The sequence below is a fragment of the Rhinopithecus roxellana genome, chromosome 12, assembly GCF_007565055.1.
Source record: "Rhinopithecus roxellana isolate Shanxi Qingling chromosome 12, ASM756505v1, whole genome shotgun sequence".
NCBI lineage: Eukaryota > Metazoa > Chordata > Mammalia > Primates > Cercopithecidae > Rhinopithecus > Rhinopithecus roxellana.
The window spans coordinates 86,597,775-86,611,795 of NC_044560.1; the positions used below are offsets into that span (position 1 = coordinate 86,597,775).

A 14,021-nucleotide genomic window follows, 5' to 3' on the forward strand; every position below is an offset into this window, starting at 1 on the left:
ATCTGTTTTTTTCCCGACCAGTCTGCTGACGTCCACTCAGCATGGTCATCACAACATCAAATCTCAAGGCCTTTTTTTCTGGATTTAACAGCAGCAGTCAGTGGATATGGCTGACCACTTGCTCTTTTCTGCAACTGTTTCCTCTGTGGCTCCTAACTTCTGGTTTCCTATGACCTCACTGGTCCCAATTCTGTCTTCTTAGCTGGCTACTTCTCTACTTGACCTCTAAATGTTGGCTTTCCTCAGGTCCCTCTCTATACTGTCTCCTTCGATTGGTCTCATTCAATCCCATGTCTTTCAATATCTAAGTACTGCCAATTCCTGAATGTTTATCTTCAGCCCAGGCTGCTGCCTGAACTCCAGACTTGGAGGTACAACTGTCTGCCTCATGTCTGGCTCAGTTTGGCTAACAGGCATCTCAAACTCATGTCCAAAATGGAGCACATGACTCAAGTACTCAAATCGTGACCTCTTCTAGAACATCCCATCACAGTATGTGGTACCATCTTCTTACCCAGCTGCTCAAGCCAGAAACTGGGGAGTCCTATTTGGTTCTTTCTCTATACTCAATCCTTCAGAAAAGACCTATGGATTCTGAGTCCATCTTCTTTCTTCTCTGCCAACACCCTAGTTCTCTGGACTACTACAGTAGTCTCCCAACCGGTCTATTTTCTCTGGTACACCTTCAAAGTCAGGTCCGGCAATGATCTGACTTTGCCTCATTCTCCAGCCTCATCTTAAACTACTCTCTTCATCACTCACTTTGCTCCGGCCACATTGGTTTCCTCTCTGTTCCTCAAACTACCACTTTGTTTTATGCCCCAGGGCCACTGCATTCACATTGTTTGCCTGGATTGCTGTCCCCTTGTCTTTTCGAGTGTGCCGTCAGGGAGATGTTGGGGTGCTTTGCGAGTGAAGATTGTGCTAGAAACATAGGGTCTAGGCATCATCTCTCAGGATAAGGGTCCAAAGATGTGACTTCTTTTCCCAAGAAGCTGCAGTGCCTCAACGCACCCGTAAGTGTCCAGTGAAAGCTGGACACAGTGGGGCCTCCTCTGGGGGTCTGTCCCTCATGCTAAATGCATGGAGACCCTTGACACGTTTTAACCCTGGCCCTGCCACTCACTTGGTGTGCCACCCTGAGCTTCGGGTCCCCTGGTATGTACCCCCCCAGCAGGATGTTACGTGGTGCTGATACCTCGAGGCAGTATCCAGATGTGGCACTGAAGAATTCTGAATCATGAGGGAGGAAGTTCCGCCTTTCTCCAGTCCCTTTCAATCAGTCCTTCTGAATACATCAAGAAGAAAGTCTCCATTTGGGGCTGGCATGACTTTAACACCTAATATTTGCTTTTCCTCATTTTAACGAAGAGGCTCAGCGCCTTCCCCGCCTTCCCCGAGTATCCCTGTCTGGGTTATGCATTCCTTTCTGCAGAAAGGAAGAGAAAAGGAATGTGGGCCGGGCGTGGTGGCTCAAGCCTGTAATCCCAGCAATTTGGGAGGCCGAGACGGGAGGATCACAAGGTCAGGAGATCGAGACCATCCTGGTGAACACGGTGAAACCCCGTCTCTACTAAAAAAATACAAAAAACTAGCCGGGCGAGGTGGCGGGCACCTGTAGTCCCAGCTACTCAGGAGGCTGAGGCAGGAGAATGGCGTAAACCCGGGTGGCGGAGTTTGCAGTGAGCTGAGATCCGGCCACTGCACTCCAGCCTGGGCGACAGAGCGAGACTCCGTCTCAAAAAAAAAAAAAGAAAAGAAAAGAAAAGGAATGTGGGGGAAGGCTGAAGTATGCTCTGCTTTAACTGAAGCCTAGGGGCCTGGCAAGAGACATCCTGCCTCTAAAATTATCTTAGACTATGGGAAGTTGAGGGGATAAGACATACAGCACTTCTATATAATGCCTGGAATATAGTAATACATCAATAAAAGCTTATAAATACCCAGAAGAAATTAGTTTATCAAAAACTTTTCATGGGCTAGACAACTTTCCCTAAGGAAAGGACCATGTAGTCCTCAATAAGTCCTATTTTAGAAACAAGCAAGTTGTAGATCAAAGCAACTTGCCCAAAGTCGCTAAGCAAGTGGTCACGCATGTGTGTGATCCGACCCTCCCTTCGTTTCCACTGCATCACATGTCCATCTACAGAAGGGTTCACAGGCAAGGGGAAGCAGGTCCTCCCAGGCCCTTGTGCCCCCAGGCTCTGCTAAGCCAGCATATGGTCAGGGTAGTTAACAGTGCAGAGGAAGCAGTAGGGTACAGACACTAAGTGGCCTAAGAAGCTTCTAATGAGGTCTCAGCATTTGATTCTTCCCATTAAGTTGTTTTTCTTTTCCCCATGGCAAAATAAATCACGTTTTAGCTTCTAACTGGCTTTAGCCCTAAGGAAAAGTAGATGACCATTCAAGTTTACACAGGGGCTCGGTGCAGTGGCTCACGCCTGTAATCTCAGCACTTTGGGAGGCTGAGGCAGACAGATCATTTGAGGTCAGGAGTTCCAAGACCATCCTGGCCAACATGGTGAAACCCTGTCTCTACAAAAATACAAAAATTAGCTGGGTGTGGTGTTGCACGCCTGTAATCCCAGCTACTGGGGAGGCTGAGGCAGGAGAATTTCTTGAACCCAGGAGGCAGAGTCTACAGTGAGCCAAGATCGTGCCATTGCACTCCAGCCTGGGTGACAAAGCGAGATTCTGTCTCAAATAATAATAATAATAATAATAATAATAATAATAATAATAAAATTAAAAACTAAACAGTAAAGTACACACAGATTGTTTATATGTCTTTTTTTTGCAAACAAGTAGTTGTGAATTAAATGGAGAGTGTTTAGACTGGGTAAGCATTCCAATTTGGAGTTTAAAGACTTTCCTACTTTCTCTGAAAGGATCATAGCACTCCAGAATAAATATGAAAAGTTCAGTCTTTGAAAACATTCCATCCCATGAAGGAAGGTACGTGAAGGCAAGTTGCAGGTTTCTCCTCCCAAACACACTAACCCATAATTCACACACTGGAGTAATCAAGCAGCAGACATTTAGAGAGAACCCAAGAATGCACGTCTTTCTCTTGCTTGGGCACTGCTGCTGCTTTTGTCAAAAGGCTGAGAGGAGCAGAAGTGAAAGGACTCTGGGCTCCAGGCAGGGCAGACCTAGCGTGGTTGCTCAGCTACCAACACCAAGCTCTTGGGCCATTTCAGTGGCCTCTTCCATCTCTCAAAGGTTCCTGCCTTCCCATCCCCTCTCTAGTAGGGCTGAGCTTCCCTACCCTGAGGCAAAACAGCTGCTCTCTTCTCCAACCTATCCCCCCCTCCCACCGCAAGCCTGGGAAGGAATAATTTGTTTTTCTGTGTATTAATCACCTGAAAGCAGATGGGAGCTAATCAGAACTCCATTCTGAACAGTGTTTGGCCAGGAGTGTTAAAGAATGAGTATATTCCCAGTGTTTTTTAAACTTCAGGAAATTGATTTAGGACACAGCTGGCATTTTAAAAACTAAAATCCAGCAGAAGAAAACAGAAGTTACCAGACCACACTACATCACGACTACACACACACACACACCCCTCTGTAAGAAAAGTTCCACAAAGCAGTGCTTACCCTTCTTATAGGTAATATATAGGTGTGAAGTCATGAGTGAACGACCAAGGCCATGTAAATTTAGTTGGAATACAGGCTTTATGAAGTGTAAAAGAGGGAAAGGAAAGTGGGGAGTTAGATTAGGAGAGGATTATGGAATGCCTAGCATGTCAAACCAAAGAACTGGGCTTTAGTCTCTTAAGTCATGGAAAACCACCAGAAAGTTTTAAGGGCAGAGAGGAATGGATGGTGAAATTAGTTTTTTAAAGTATGGAGAGAGACCTGGAGAGGGAAAAGATTAAAAGTAGAGTGAAGTTAGGAGGCTGTTAAATAGTCTAAGATACGATAGGGGGTGAACCAGAGTAATGGGGATGGAGATTTATAAAGATTTAGGCTGAGTGCAGTGGCTCACACCTGTAATCCCAGTGCTTTGGCAGACCAAGGTGGGAGGATCACTTGAGGCCAAGAGTTCGAGACCAGCCTAGGCAACATAGTGAGACCCTGTCTCTACAAAAAATTTTTACAAAATTAGCTGGGTGTGGTGGGGCACACCTCTAGTCCCAGCTGTTGGGAGGTTGGGGTTAAGAGGTTCACTTGAGTCCACGAGTTCAAGGCTGCAGTAAGCTATGATCGTGCCACTGTACTCCAGCCTGGGTGATGGAGCAAGACTCTGTCTCTGAAAAACAACAATAAAAAGTTGTAATAAAATTAAAAAGTTTAGGATGTAGAAATGCCAGAACTTGGTGGCCATGTAGAGACAGGAGATAAAGAATGGCATAAAAATGATGCCCAGCTAAATGCAATGTTGCATCTTGGATTATATCCTAGAACAGAAGAAAATTAGTGGAAAAACTGGTAAAATCTGAATAAAGCCTGGAGCTTAGTAATACTAATACACCAAACAATGTTGGTTTCTCAGTTTTGACAAATACACCATGGTATATAGAAGTTGTTAACATTATAGAAACTGAATAAGGGGTATAAGGACCCTGTATTATCTTTGCAACTTTTCTGTAAAACCAAATTTATTCCAAAATAAAACATTTATTAAAAATAAATGATGCCTGGGTTTCTGACTTGGGTACTTGGGAAACCAGGTGGCTCTAATTCTCTAAGACAGAATGTCATAGAGGAGGTTTGGAGAGGGGCAGATGGTAAGGCTCAGTTTTAGACGTACTGAGTTCGATGTCCCTAAATCTGGAGGGTGAGCTATCTAGGAATGAGTTGATTTGGAGCTCAGGAAAGAGATCCGGGTTGGCAAAAAAACACTGAGAGTCAGGATGGGTTTGCAGGCTTGCCTGAGATTGCCCTGGGGACACTTATATTCAAAGGCAGAGAACCATATGTCATTCCTGGTGAAGCCTGAATGCAGAAAAACAAGTTTACCAATCATTATACACTTACTGAGCACTTACCACATGCCAGGCCCTGAACTAAATGTTTACCTATATTATCTCATGGAATTCTCCTATCTACCACATGGAATAGGTGCTATTTCAATCATTGTACAGACGGGAAAATCATGTAGCAGGAGAGCAGAACGCCACTGGGTAGGGCATCAGAATCACCTGTGGCACTATTTTTTTTTTTTTTTTTTTTTTGAGACGGAGTCTCGCTCTGTCGCCCAGGCTGGAGTGCAGTGGCGCAATCTCCACTCACTGCAAGCTCCGCCTCCCAGGTTTACGCCATTCTCCTGCCTCAGCCTCCCGAGTAGCTGGGACTACAGGTGCCCGCCACCTCGCCTGGCTAGTTTTTTGTATTTTTCAGTAGAGACGGGGTTTCACCGTGTTAGCCAGGATAGTCTCAATCTCCTGACCTTGTGATCCGCCCGCCTCGGCCTCCCAAAGTGCTGGGATTACAGGCTTGAGCCACCGCGCCCAGCCACCTGTGGCGCTTTTAAAATAGATGCCCTACACCTAGAAATCTAGCTAAAAGCTCAAACCTATGCATATTCATGGTGGTGTTGGAGGTTGTATCAACTGTAGTGATGTGAATCATCTCTTTTCTCCCATTTACTCAATGATTAGCTTTCTTCCTATGGTATAAGGCATTTACCATTGGTGTATTAAACAGTGTATAAGACACCCAAATCTAATGTTAACCCAATATTTTAACATGAACGTTAGGATCAGTAGGTAGTATCTTAGATGACACATTTCATCACAAACCAAAAACCTATCTGTATATGGTATTAAGAGGAGCACAGAATTGGATAAAGTAGGGTTTATCCTAGTCTGAGACCAAATGGTTTTGGAATGTGGTTCCTAGACCAGCAGCATCAGTAGCAACTGGAAATGTGAGGTGAACATTCTGAAACACACATCTGGTTAAGAACCACTGTTTTAGTGGCTTTAACCACAAAACATCTACATTGTTCCCTAAAGGTAGGCTAAGAGAAAAAACGGGTATCTGGTTAACTGCCCATGGTACATCAATTTAATGGAAAATTATGCAACTCTCAACAAGAATAAGCATATCTATGTGTATTGATATAAAACAATTTCTAATATAGTGTTAAGTGAAATAAGCAATATGTAGAACTTTAAAACTACTTTTTAGCCGGGCACGGTGGCTCACGCCTGTAATCCCAGCACTAGGAAGCCAAGGCAGGCAGACTGCTTGAGCCCAGGAGTTCAAGACCAACCTGAATGACATGGTGAGACCCCGTCTCCATGAAAAACACAAAAACTAGCTGGGCATTGGTGGTGTACGCCTGTAATCCCAGCTACTCAGGAGGCTGAGATGGGAGGATCACTTGGCCCCAGGAGGCGGAGGTTGCAGTGAGCCAAGATTACGCCACAGCACTCCAGCCTGGGCTAGGGTAAGACCCTGTCTCTAAATAAATAAATAAATCTAAAAAATTTAAAGGGGGCATGTGTCTGTATGTATGTATATGTATGTATACAATACACAGTAAAAGAGTATCTCTTAAAAAACATAAGAAATTAGTAGCTGAAGTTTCCTCCCGGAAGGGAAGCCAGAAGCAGGTGATTGGATTATAGGGATGGGAGAAACATTTTTCTTTTCTCTTTTTTTTTTTTTTTTGAGACGGAGTCTCGTTCTGTTGCCAGGCTGGAGTACAGTGGCACGATCTAGGCTTACTACAACCTCTGCCTCCTGAGTTCAAGCGATTCTCCTGCCTCAGCCTCCCCAGTAGCTGAGACTAGGGGCATGCGCCACCACGCCCGGCTAATTTTTGTATTTTTAGTAGAGACAGGGTTTTACCATGTTGGTCAGGATGGTCTTGCTCTCTTGACCTCGTGATCCGCCCACCTCGGCCTCCCAAAGTGCTGGGATTACAGGCGTGAGCTACCGTGCCTGGCTATGGAAGAAATATTTTTCACTACATGTTTTTGTACTGTTTGCATGTTTTATTAAGTGCATATATTATTCATTCAGATTAATTAATTTTAAAAAATTTAAGTTTAAGGGCAAACATAACCACTACTTTAGAGAGAATAGAGACATTAGCAAGTAAAATATATGAAAAGCTAGTTGGAAAGGAACCAAGAGTGGAGTAGAACGTGCGGCCATCAGCTGCTAAAGAGTGCTGGGTGTTAACGGAGGGCAGAGCAGGAAGAAAAGTCAGACCTGGCAAAAAGATCATTTTCCCTCTATATCTTTTCTGAGGTAATATTAGGTAAACTGAGACCTGGACCAGAGGGCTCAATTATATCCATAGTCATCTTTATTCTGAATTAACCATTTATCAAGAGTGCACCTGAAAAGAGTAGAAAAAAATAAAGGAGCCCATCAAAAAAAGTTCCCTGGCAAATGGGAGGGAGAGCATGATGTTAGGAGCCCTGTTTGGGGAAGGAAATGTTGTCCAGGTCATGGATGCCATTTTTGTCAATGATTCGAACACTGAAGGTTGGCAGATTCAGGATGAAGCGTTTCTGGAGCTGCAGAGAGACATGGAGGAAATCAGTCAACAAATAATTACTAAGTACTACGTGCCAGGCTCTGTTCTAGACACTGCGGATACAAGCAAACAAAAATCCCTGCTTTTGTGGAACTGAAATTCTATTGGAGGCAGCTGGCAGTAGGGCACTAGTACTCTAGTGATAGAGGGTACTCAAACGGCAGCTGGAGGATCAATGGGAGGCAGGGAGGCTGAAACGGGAGATGCAGCTAAAAGCCTGTCTCTCTGGTTAGTCAGCTGATGAAAGAATGAGACAATCCAGTGTTCTGTTACCCACAGTCTGTTACCCATCAGTCTGGTAAACACAGACATCTCTCTTAAAATGTCTCAAGATAATAAGCTAACAAAGCGTGATTGCCCTCAGAACAAAGCAGAGGCCAGGAGCAGTGGCTCAGGCCTGTAACTGGGAGGTTGAGGTGGGAGAATATCTTGAGCCCAGGAGTTCAAGACCAGCCTAGGCAAAATAGCAAGACCCCATATCTTAAAAACAAAATAATGAGGTGGGTGTGGTGGTGCCTGTCTGTAGTCTCAGCTACTTGGGAGGATCGCTTGAGTTCCAGAAGTCCAGGCTGCAGTGAGCTATGATGATGCCACTGCACTCCACTCCAGCCTTGGTGACAAAGCGAGACCCCCCCCCCCCTTTTTTTTTTATTTGAGACAGAGTCTTGCTCTGTCACCCAGGCTGGAGTGCAGTGGCCAGATCTCAGCTCACTGCAAGCTCCGCCTCCCAGGTTTACGCCATTCTCCTGCCTCAGCCTCCTGAGTAGCTGGGACTACAGGCGCCCGCCACCTCGCCCAGCTAGTTTTTTTGTATTTTTTTAGTAGAGACGGGGTTTCACCGTGTTAACCAGGATGATCTAGATCTCCTGACCTCGTGATCCGCCCATCTTGGCCTCCCGAAGTGCTGGGATTACAGGCGTGAGCCACCGCGCCTGGCTGACCCCATTTAAAAAAAAAAAAAAAAAAAAAAAAGGGGAGCGGGGGAATGGAGTAGGCACTGAGGACTGAAAACAAAAGGCTTGTGTAAGAGGCAAACTGACATTATTCTCAATGCTTCTGCTCTTATCTTCCTACTCTCTTACTAAACCACGAGTTCAAGTTCATCCTTAAGCCACAGGAACAGTAAAAGAATGAAAAAACTAATGTGGCTGGCTTTTGACCTCTCCATCCTCCATCCATACCCAAAGCCTTAGACTCTAAGGAGAAATATTAGAAAGGGTGTGTTCTGTAATCTTGGCCTCACAAACCAAAGTCTACTCTCGCCTTCTGCCCAAAGCTTCCTAGTTGCTTTCTATGGTCTTCCTGAATTCTTAGCGAAGGCTTTCTCTCTAGATTACAAAGACTTGTGCACTATTAAGGGAGCAGGCAGTATGGCAATTCCAGGTGGCACAAGAACAGAGCAGGTATAAAGTCTAGGGCAGGGCGTGGTGGCTCACACCTGTAATTCCAGCACTTTGGGAGGCTGAGGCAGGCGGATCACCTGAGGTCAGGAGTGGCCAATGTGGTGAAACTCTGTCGCTACTAAAAATACAAAAAATTAGCCGGGCATGGTGGTGGGCACCTGTAATCCCAGCTACTCAGAAGGCTAAGGCAGGAGAATTCCTTGAACCCAGAGGCGGAGGTTGCAGTGAGCTAAAATCATGCCACTGCACTCCAGCCTGGGCAACAAGAGTGAAACTCCGTCTCAAATTAAAAAAATAGTTTAGGGCAGAAGTTCTTCAAGTACAGCCTCAGTTACCACCTGCAGCAAAATCACCTGCGACTGCCAGTTAAAGCAGAGCTTCCCAGTTTGTACCTCAGAACAGTGGAATCAGAATTAAGGGTTGGGCAGAGATGGCAATCTGTTTTAACAAGTTTCCCAGGTGATACTTATACACACTACAATTTGAGAAACACTGGTTTGGATAAACCAGAAAGAATTAAATTATAAAGCTGACATTGAGGGGGTAATCTGTGAGAGAAAAATGAGCTTGCTACCCACACCAAACTCTATCCCTGGTAGCAACTTCACATCTGGTTAGTGGGTATGTATTACACCTTCTGGCAAAAATCAGAAAAAATATAACCGAGGAACAGGAACAATACTGGCAAACAGAGACACAAACATTCCTTTCAGGATCCCATGGGAACTACTCACCTCCTCCAGACATTTCCTAAGAAGCTCCACTGCCCTCTCACGTGAGATAGCTGGAAGAGAACACAAGCATTCCGGTGCTGTCATTAAATCCAACTCTCAGCAGCTTTTGATTAAGTTTCAAATCTTAATCAAAGCTGACTTCTTCAGGCCTGAGTGCCATACAAACGGCAAAGGCAAAAAATGCTTTGCCTTCTAGTCTGCAACCAACTTACTCCACATGCAGCTGGGGGTGCCCCAGACCCAGTGCTCCAGGAGCTACAAGCCATTGCAAATTGATTTGCTACACTGAGGGTAAGCATGAAGGAATTCTGCCTCCCCTGGCCAGGGCCCGCCTCTGAAGAAGTCCATCAGCCTGTCTCTCTTTATCATAACCCACCCCTTTCACTCCCCCTTAGTCCAGGGTTTAAATCAATTCCATCTGCCCTAGTCAGCTGCAAATCAGGGAAAGAGAGGACAGGGTCAGAATTTCAGCCTTGTTTTCCCAGCTGGGTCTCTGTTTAACAATGGGAAGAGAATTCATAGGATGGGGCTAAGACTTTCCCAAAACAGGAGCCAAAGGAACTGTCTGTGGGCATGGCAAACTGGGACGACATGTTATGCACTCGGGCTTCAGGGGTGGCTAGTGGTTATTTTGGTGGGCAAATCAGCTGAATTACTGACAGATGTCAAATCAAGAAAGTCACTCGGAGGCCAGGCTAATTCTTTTCAGGATGTGGCCTGGAGCTCTAGTGTGGCTAAGGTTGAGCGAGAGGGCAGCACCAAAAAAGAATGAACATGCCAGATTCTTACGATACTGACAGTGAAGAATGGAATGCAAGGAGAGAAGTGGTTATCTGTGCTTCATCTATAGTCTGTAAAAGCTAAGAATTCCAAAGTACCCATTGCCCACAGAGGCTAAAGTTGAGGTTAGGATTGGGGTCAGAAGATGGAACTTAGCACAAAACATCCCTGTGTCTGGGAAGTCCTAACCAGAGCACTTAGGCAAGAGGAGGAAATAAAGAGTACCCAAACTGGAAAGCAGGAAGTCAAATGTCCCCATTTGTAGGTGACATGATCTTCTATACAGAAAAACCTAAAGACCCCACCAGAAAACTCTTACATCTGATAAATGAATTCCATAAAGTTGCAGGATACAAAATTAATATACAAAAACCAGTGTTTCTATACAAAAACTAGCTGAAAAAGAAATCAAGGGCCGGGCACAGTGGCTCAAGCCTGTAATCCCAGCACTTTGGGAGGCCAAGACGGGTGGATCACGAGGTCAGGAGATTGAGGCCATCCTGGCTAACACGGTGAAACCCCGTCTCTACTAAAAAAAAATACAAAAAACTAGCCGGGCGAGGTGGTGGGTGCCTGTAGTCCCAGCTACTCGGGAGGCTGAGGCAGGAGAATGGCGTAAACCCAGGAGGCAGAGCTTGCAGTGAGCGAGATCCGGCCACTGCACTCCAGCCTAGGTGAGGGAGCGAGACTCCGTCTCAAAAAAAAAAAAAAAAAAAGAAATCAAGAAGGCAATCCCATATCTTTTGTATCAAAATCCCATATTTTGATACAAAAATCAAAGAAAATAAAATACCTAGGAAGAAATTTAACTAAGGAGGTGAAAGACCTCTATAACGAAAACTATAAAACACTGATGAAGTAAGTGTAAGAGGATACAAATGAATGGAAATATACCTCATGCTCATGGATCAGAAGAATTAATATTATTAAGATGACAACACTACCCAAAGAAATTTATATATTCAATGCAATCCCTATCAAAACACCAATGACATGCCTCACAGAATTAGGGAAAAAATCCTAAGATTTGTATGGAACCACAAAAGACCCTGAATAGCTAAAGCAATCCTGAGCAAAAAGAACAAATCTAGTAGTTGATACCACTACCACACTTCAAAATATACCACAAAGTTGTAGTAACCAAAACAGCATGCTACTGGCATAAAAATAGACACATAGACCAATTAAACAGAATAGAGAAATTAAGAAATGTAGCCACGTATCTACATTTGACTTTTGATGAAGGTACCAAGAACACTCATTGGGGGAAAGGACAGTCTCTTCAATAAATGGTGCTAGAAAAACTGGATATCCATACACAGAAGAATAAAACCAGACCCTCACCTCTTACCCTATACAAAATTCAACTCAAAATGGATCAAAGACCTCAATTTAAGACCCGAAACTAGAAGAAAACACAGGGGAAAAGCCTCAGGACATTGATCTGGAAAAAGATTTTATGAATAATCTCATGAACACAGGCAACAAAAGCAAAAATAAACAAATGGGATTATATCAAACTAAAAAATGCTTCTGCATAGCAAAGGAAACAATTGAGTGAAAAGGCAACTACAGAATGGGAGAAAATACATGCAAACTACTCATCCAACAGGGAGTTAACATCCAGAAAATACAAGGAACTGAAAGAGCTCAATAGAGAACAAAAATTCAATTAAAAAATTGGCATATGGGCCGGGCGCGGTGGCTCAAGCCTGTAATCCCAGCACTTTGGGAGGCCGACACGGGCGGATCACAAGGTCAGGAGATCGAGACCATCCTGGCTAATACGGTGAAACCCCGTCTCTACTAAAGAATACAAAAAACTAGCCGGGCGACGAGGCGGGCGCCTGTAGTCCCAGCTACTTGGGAGGCGGAGGCAGGAGAATGGCGTAAACCCGGGAGGCGGAGCTTGCAGTGAGCTGAGATCCGGCCACCGCACTCCAGCCTGGGCGACAGAGCCAGACTCCGTCTCAAAAAAAAAAAAAAAAAAAAAAGGGCATATGATCTCAAAAGACATTTCACAAGACATACAAATGGCCTACAAATATATGGAAAAAAATGCTCAACATCACTAATCATCACAGAAATGCAAATCAAAACTACAATGAGGTAACATCTCATCCCAGTTAGGAATAGCTATTATCAAAAAGACAAAAAATAACAAATGCTGGCAAGGATGTAGAGAAAAGGAAATTCTTTACACACTGTTGGTGGGAATGCAAACTAGTATAGCCACTAGGAAGAACAGTATGGCGGTCCCTCAAAAAACTACAAGTAGAACTACCATATGATCCGGCAATCCCACGACTGGGAATTTATCCAAAAGAAAGGAAACCATTATATTGGATGAAATCATTATATCACTGGGGAAATTCTGCACCCCAGTGTTTACTGCAACACTATTCACAATAGCCAAGATATGGAATCAACCTAGGTGTCTGAGAACAGATCAATGGATACAGAAAATGTGGTACATATACACCATGAAATACTATTCATCCATAAAAAAGGAAATCCTGTCATTCAATATGAATGGAACTGGAGGACATACTGTTAAATGAAATAAGCCAGGAACAAAGTTAAAACACTACACGTTCTCACTCATATGTGGAAGGTAAAAAAGCTGATCTCATAGAAGTACAAAGTAGAACAGACGATACTAGAGGCTGAGAAATCCTCTGTAAGGGATGGGGGACATTTGTTAAAAGATACAAAATTGGCCGGGCACAGTGGCTCACTCTTGTAATCCCAACACTTTGGGAGGGCAAGGCCAGTGGATCACTTGAAGTCAGGAGTTCTAGACCAGCCAAACCAACACAGTGAAACCTTGTCTCTACAAAAAATACAAAAACTAGCCAGGCGTGGTGGCACACGCCTGTAATCCCAGCTACTTGGGAGGCTGAGGCACGAGAATCACTTGAACCTGGGAGGCGGAGGTTGCTGTGAGCCAAGATCACTCCACTGCACTCCAGCCTGGGCGACAGAGGGAGACTGTCTCAAACCAAAAAAAAAAAAAAGATACAAAATTATAGCTAGACAGAGAAATAAGCTGTACTGTACTGTTCTATACCACTGTAAAATGACTATGGCTCACAATATATAGTTTCAAATAGCTACAAGGAGGATACTAAATGTTCCCAACACAAAATGATAAATGTTTGAGATGATCGATATATCAACTACCCTGATCTGTTTACATGTATTGAAACACCATGATGTACTCTATGAATATATGTACAATTATTATTTGTCAATTACAAAATAAAAATTTCTAAAAAGTATCCCTGTATCTGAAGTTTTGCCAAGCTGATGCTTTATGGACAAGTACAGGGACAGTTTTTTCTTTCAAGAGGGGGCAGCCATTGGGTGACAACCAAGGGAAGGCTCAGATTTGTAGCCTTAGAAAGCTTTGATGTTTGGGCAAAGAAACCTTCAGCTGACATGCTGGGGACCTGTTCATTCTCGCAAGTTCAAAACAAATATACAGCTACTTGCTTTACCCACTCATTCTTTACTGAGATGCCAATAAGCATCTACGCAAAGCAAAATAAGTGAAAAAACTTGAACTCTTAGAACTGAAGAACTGGCCGGGCGCGGTGGCTC

The 14,021-nt window shown here is 44.1% G+C and overlaps 1 protein-coding gene across 1 annotated transcript in view; it reads right to left on the reverse strand.

Annotated features, from left to right (window-relative positions):
* Positions 1 to 5,671: 5,671 nt before the first annotated feature.
* Positions 5,672 to 14,021, reverse strand: part of PSMB2 (proteasome 20S subunit beta 2) — a 39,805-nt gene continuing 31,455 nt past the window's right edge. The window contains exons 5-6 of the mRNA XM_010360402.2: positions 9,639 to 9,688; positions 5,672 to 7,481 (exon numbers count right to left, since the gene is read on the reverse strand). Of these exons, the coding sequence (XP_010358704.1) occupies positions 7,374 to 7,481; positions 9,639 to 9,688 (158 nt within the window). The 3' untranslated portion in view covers positions 5,672 to 7,373. The remainder of the gene's footprint in view (positions 7,482 to 9,638; positions 9,689 to 14,021) is intronic.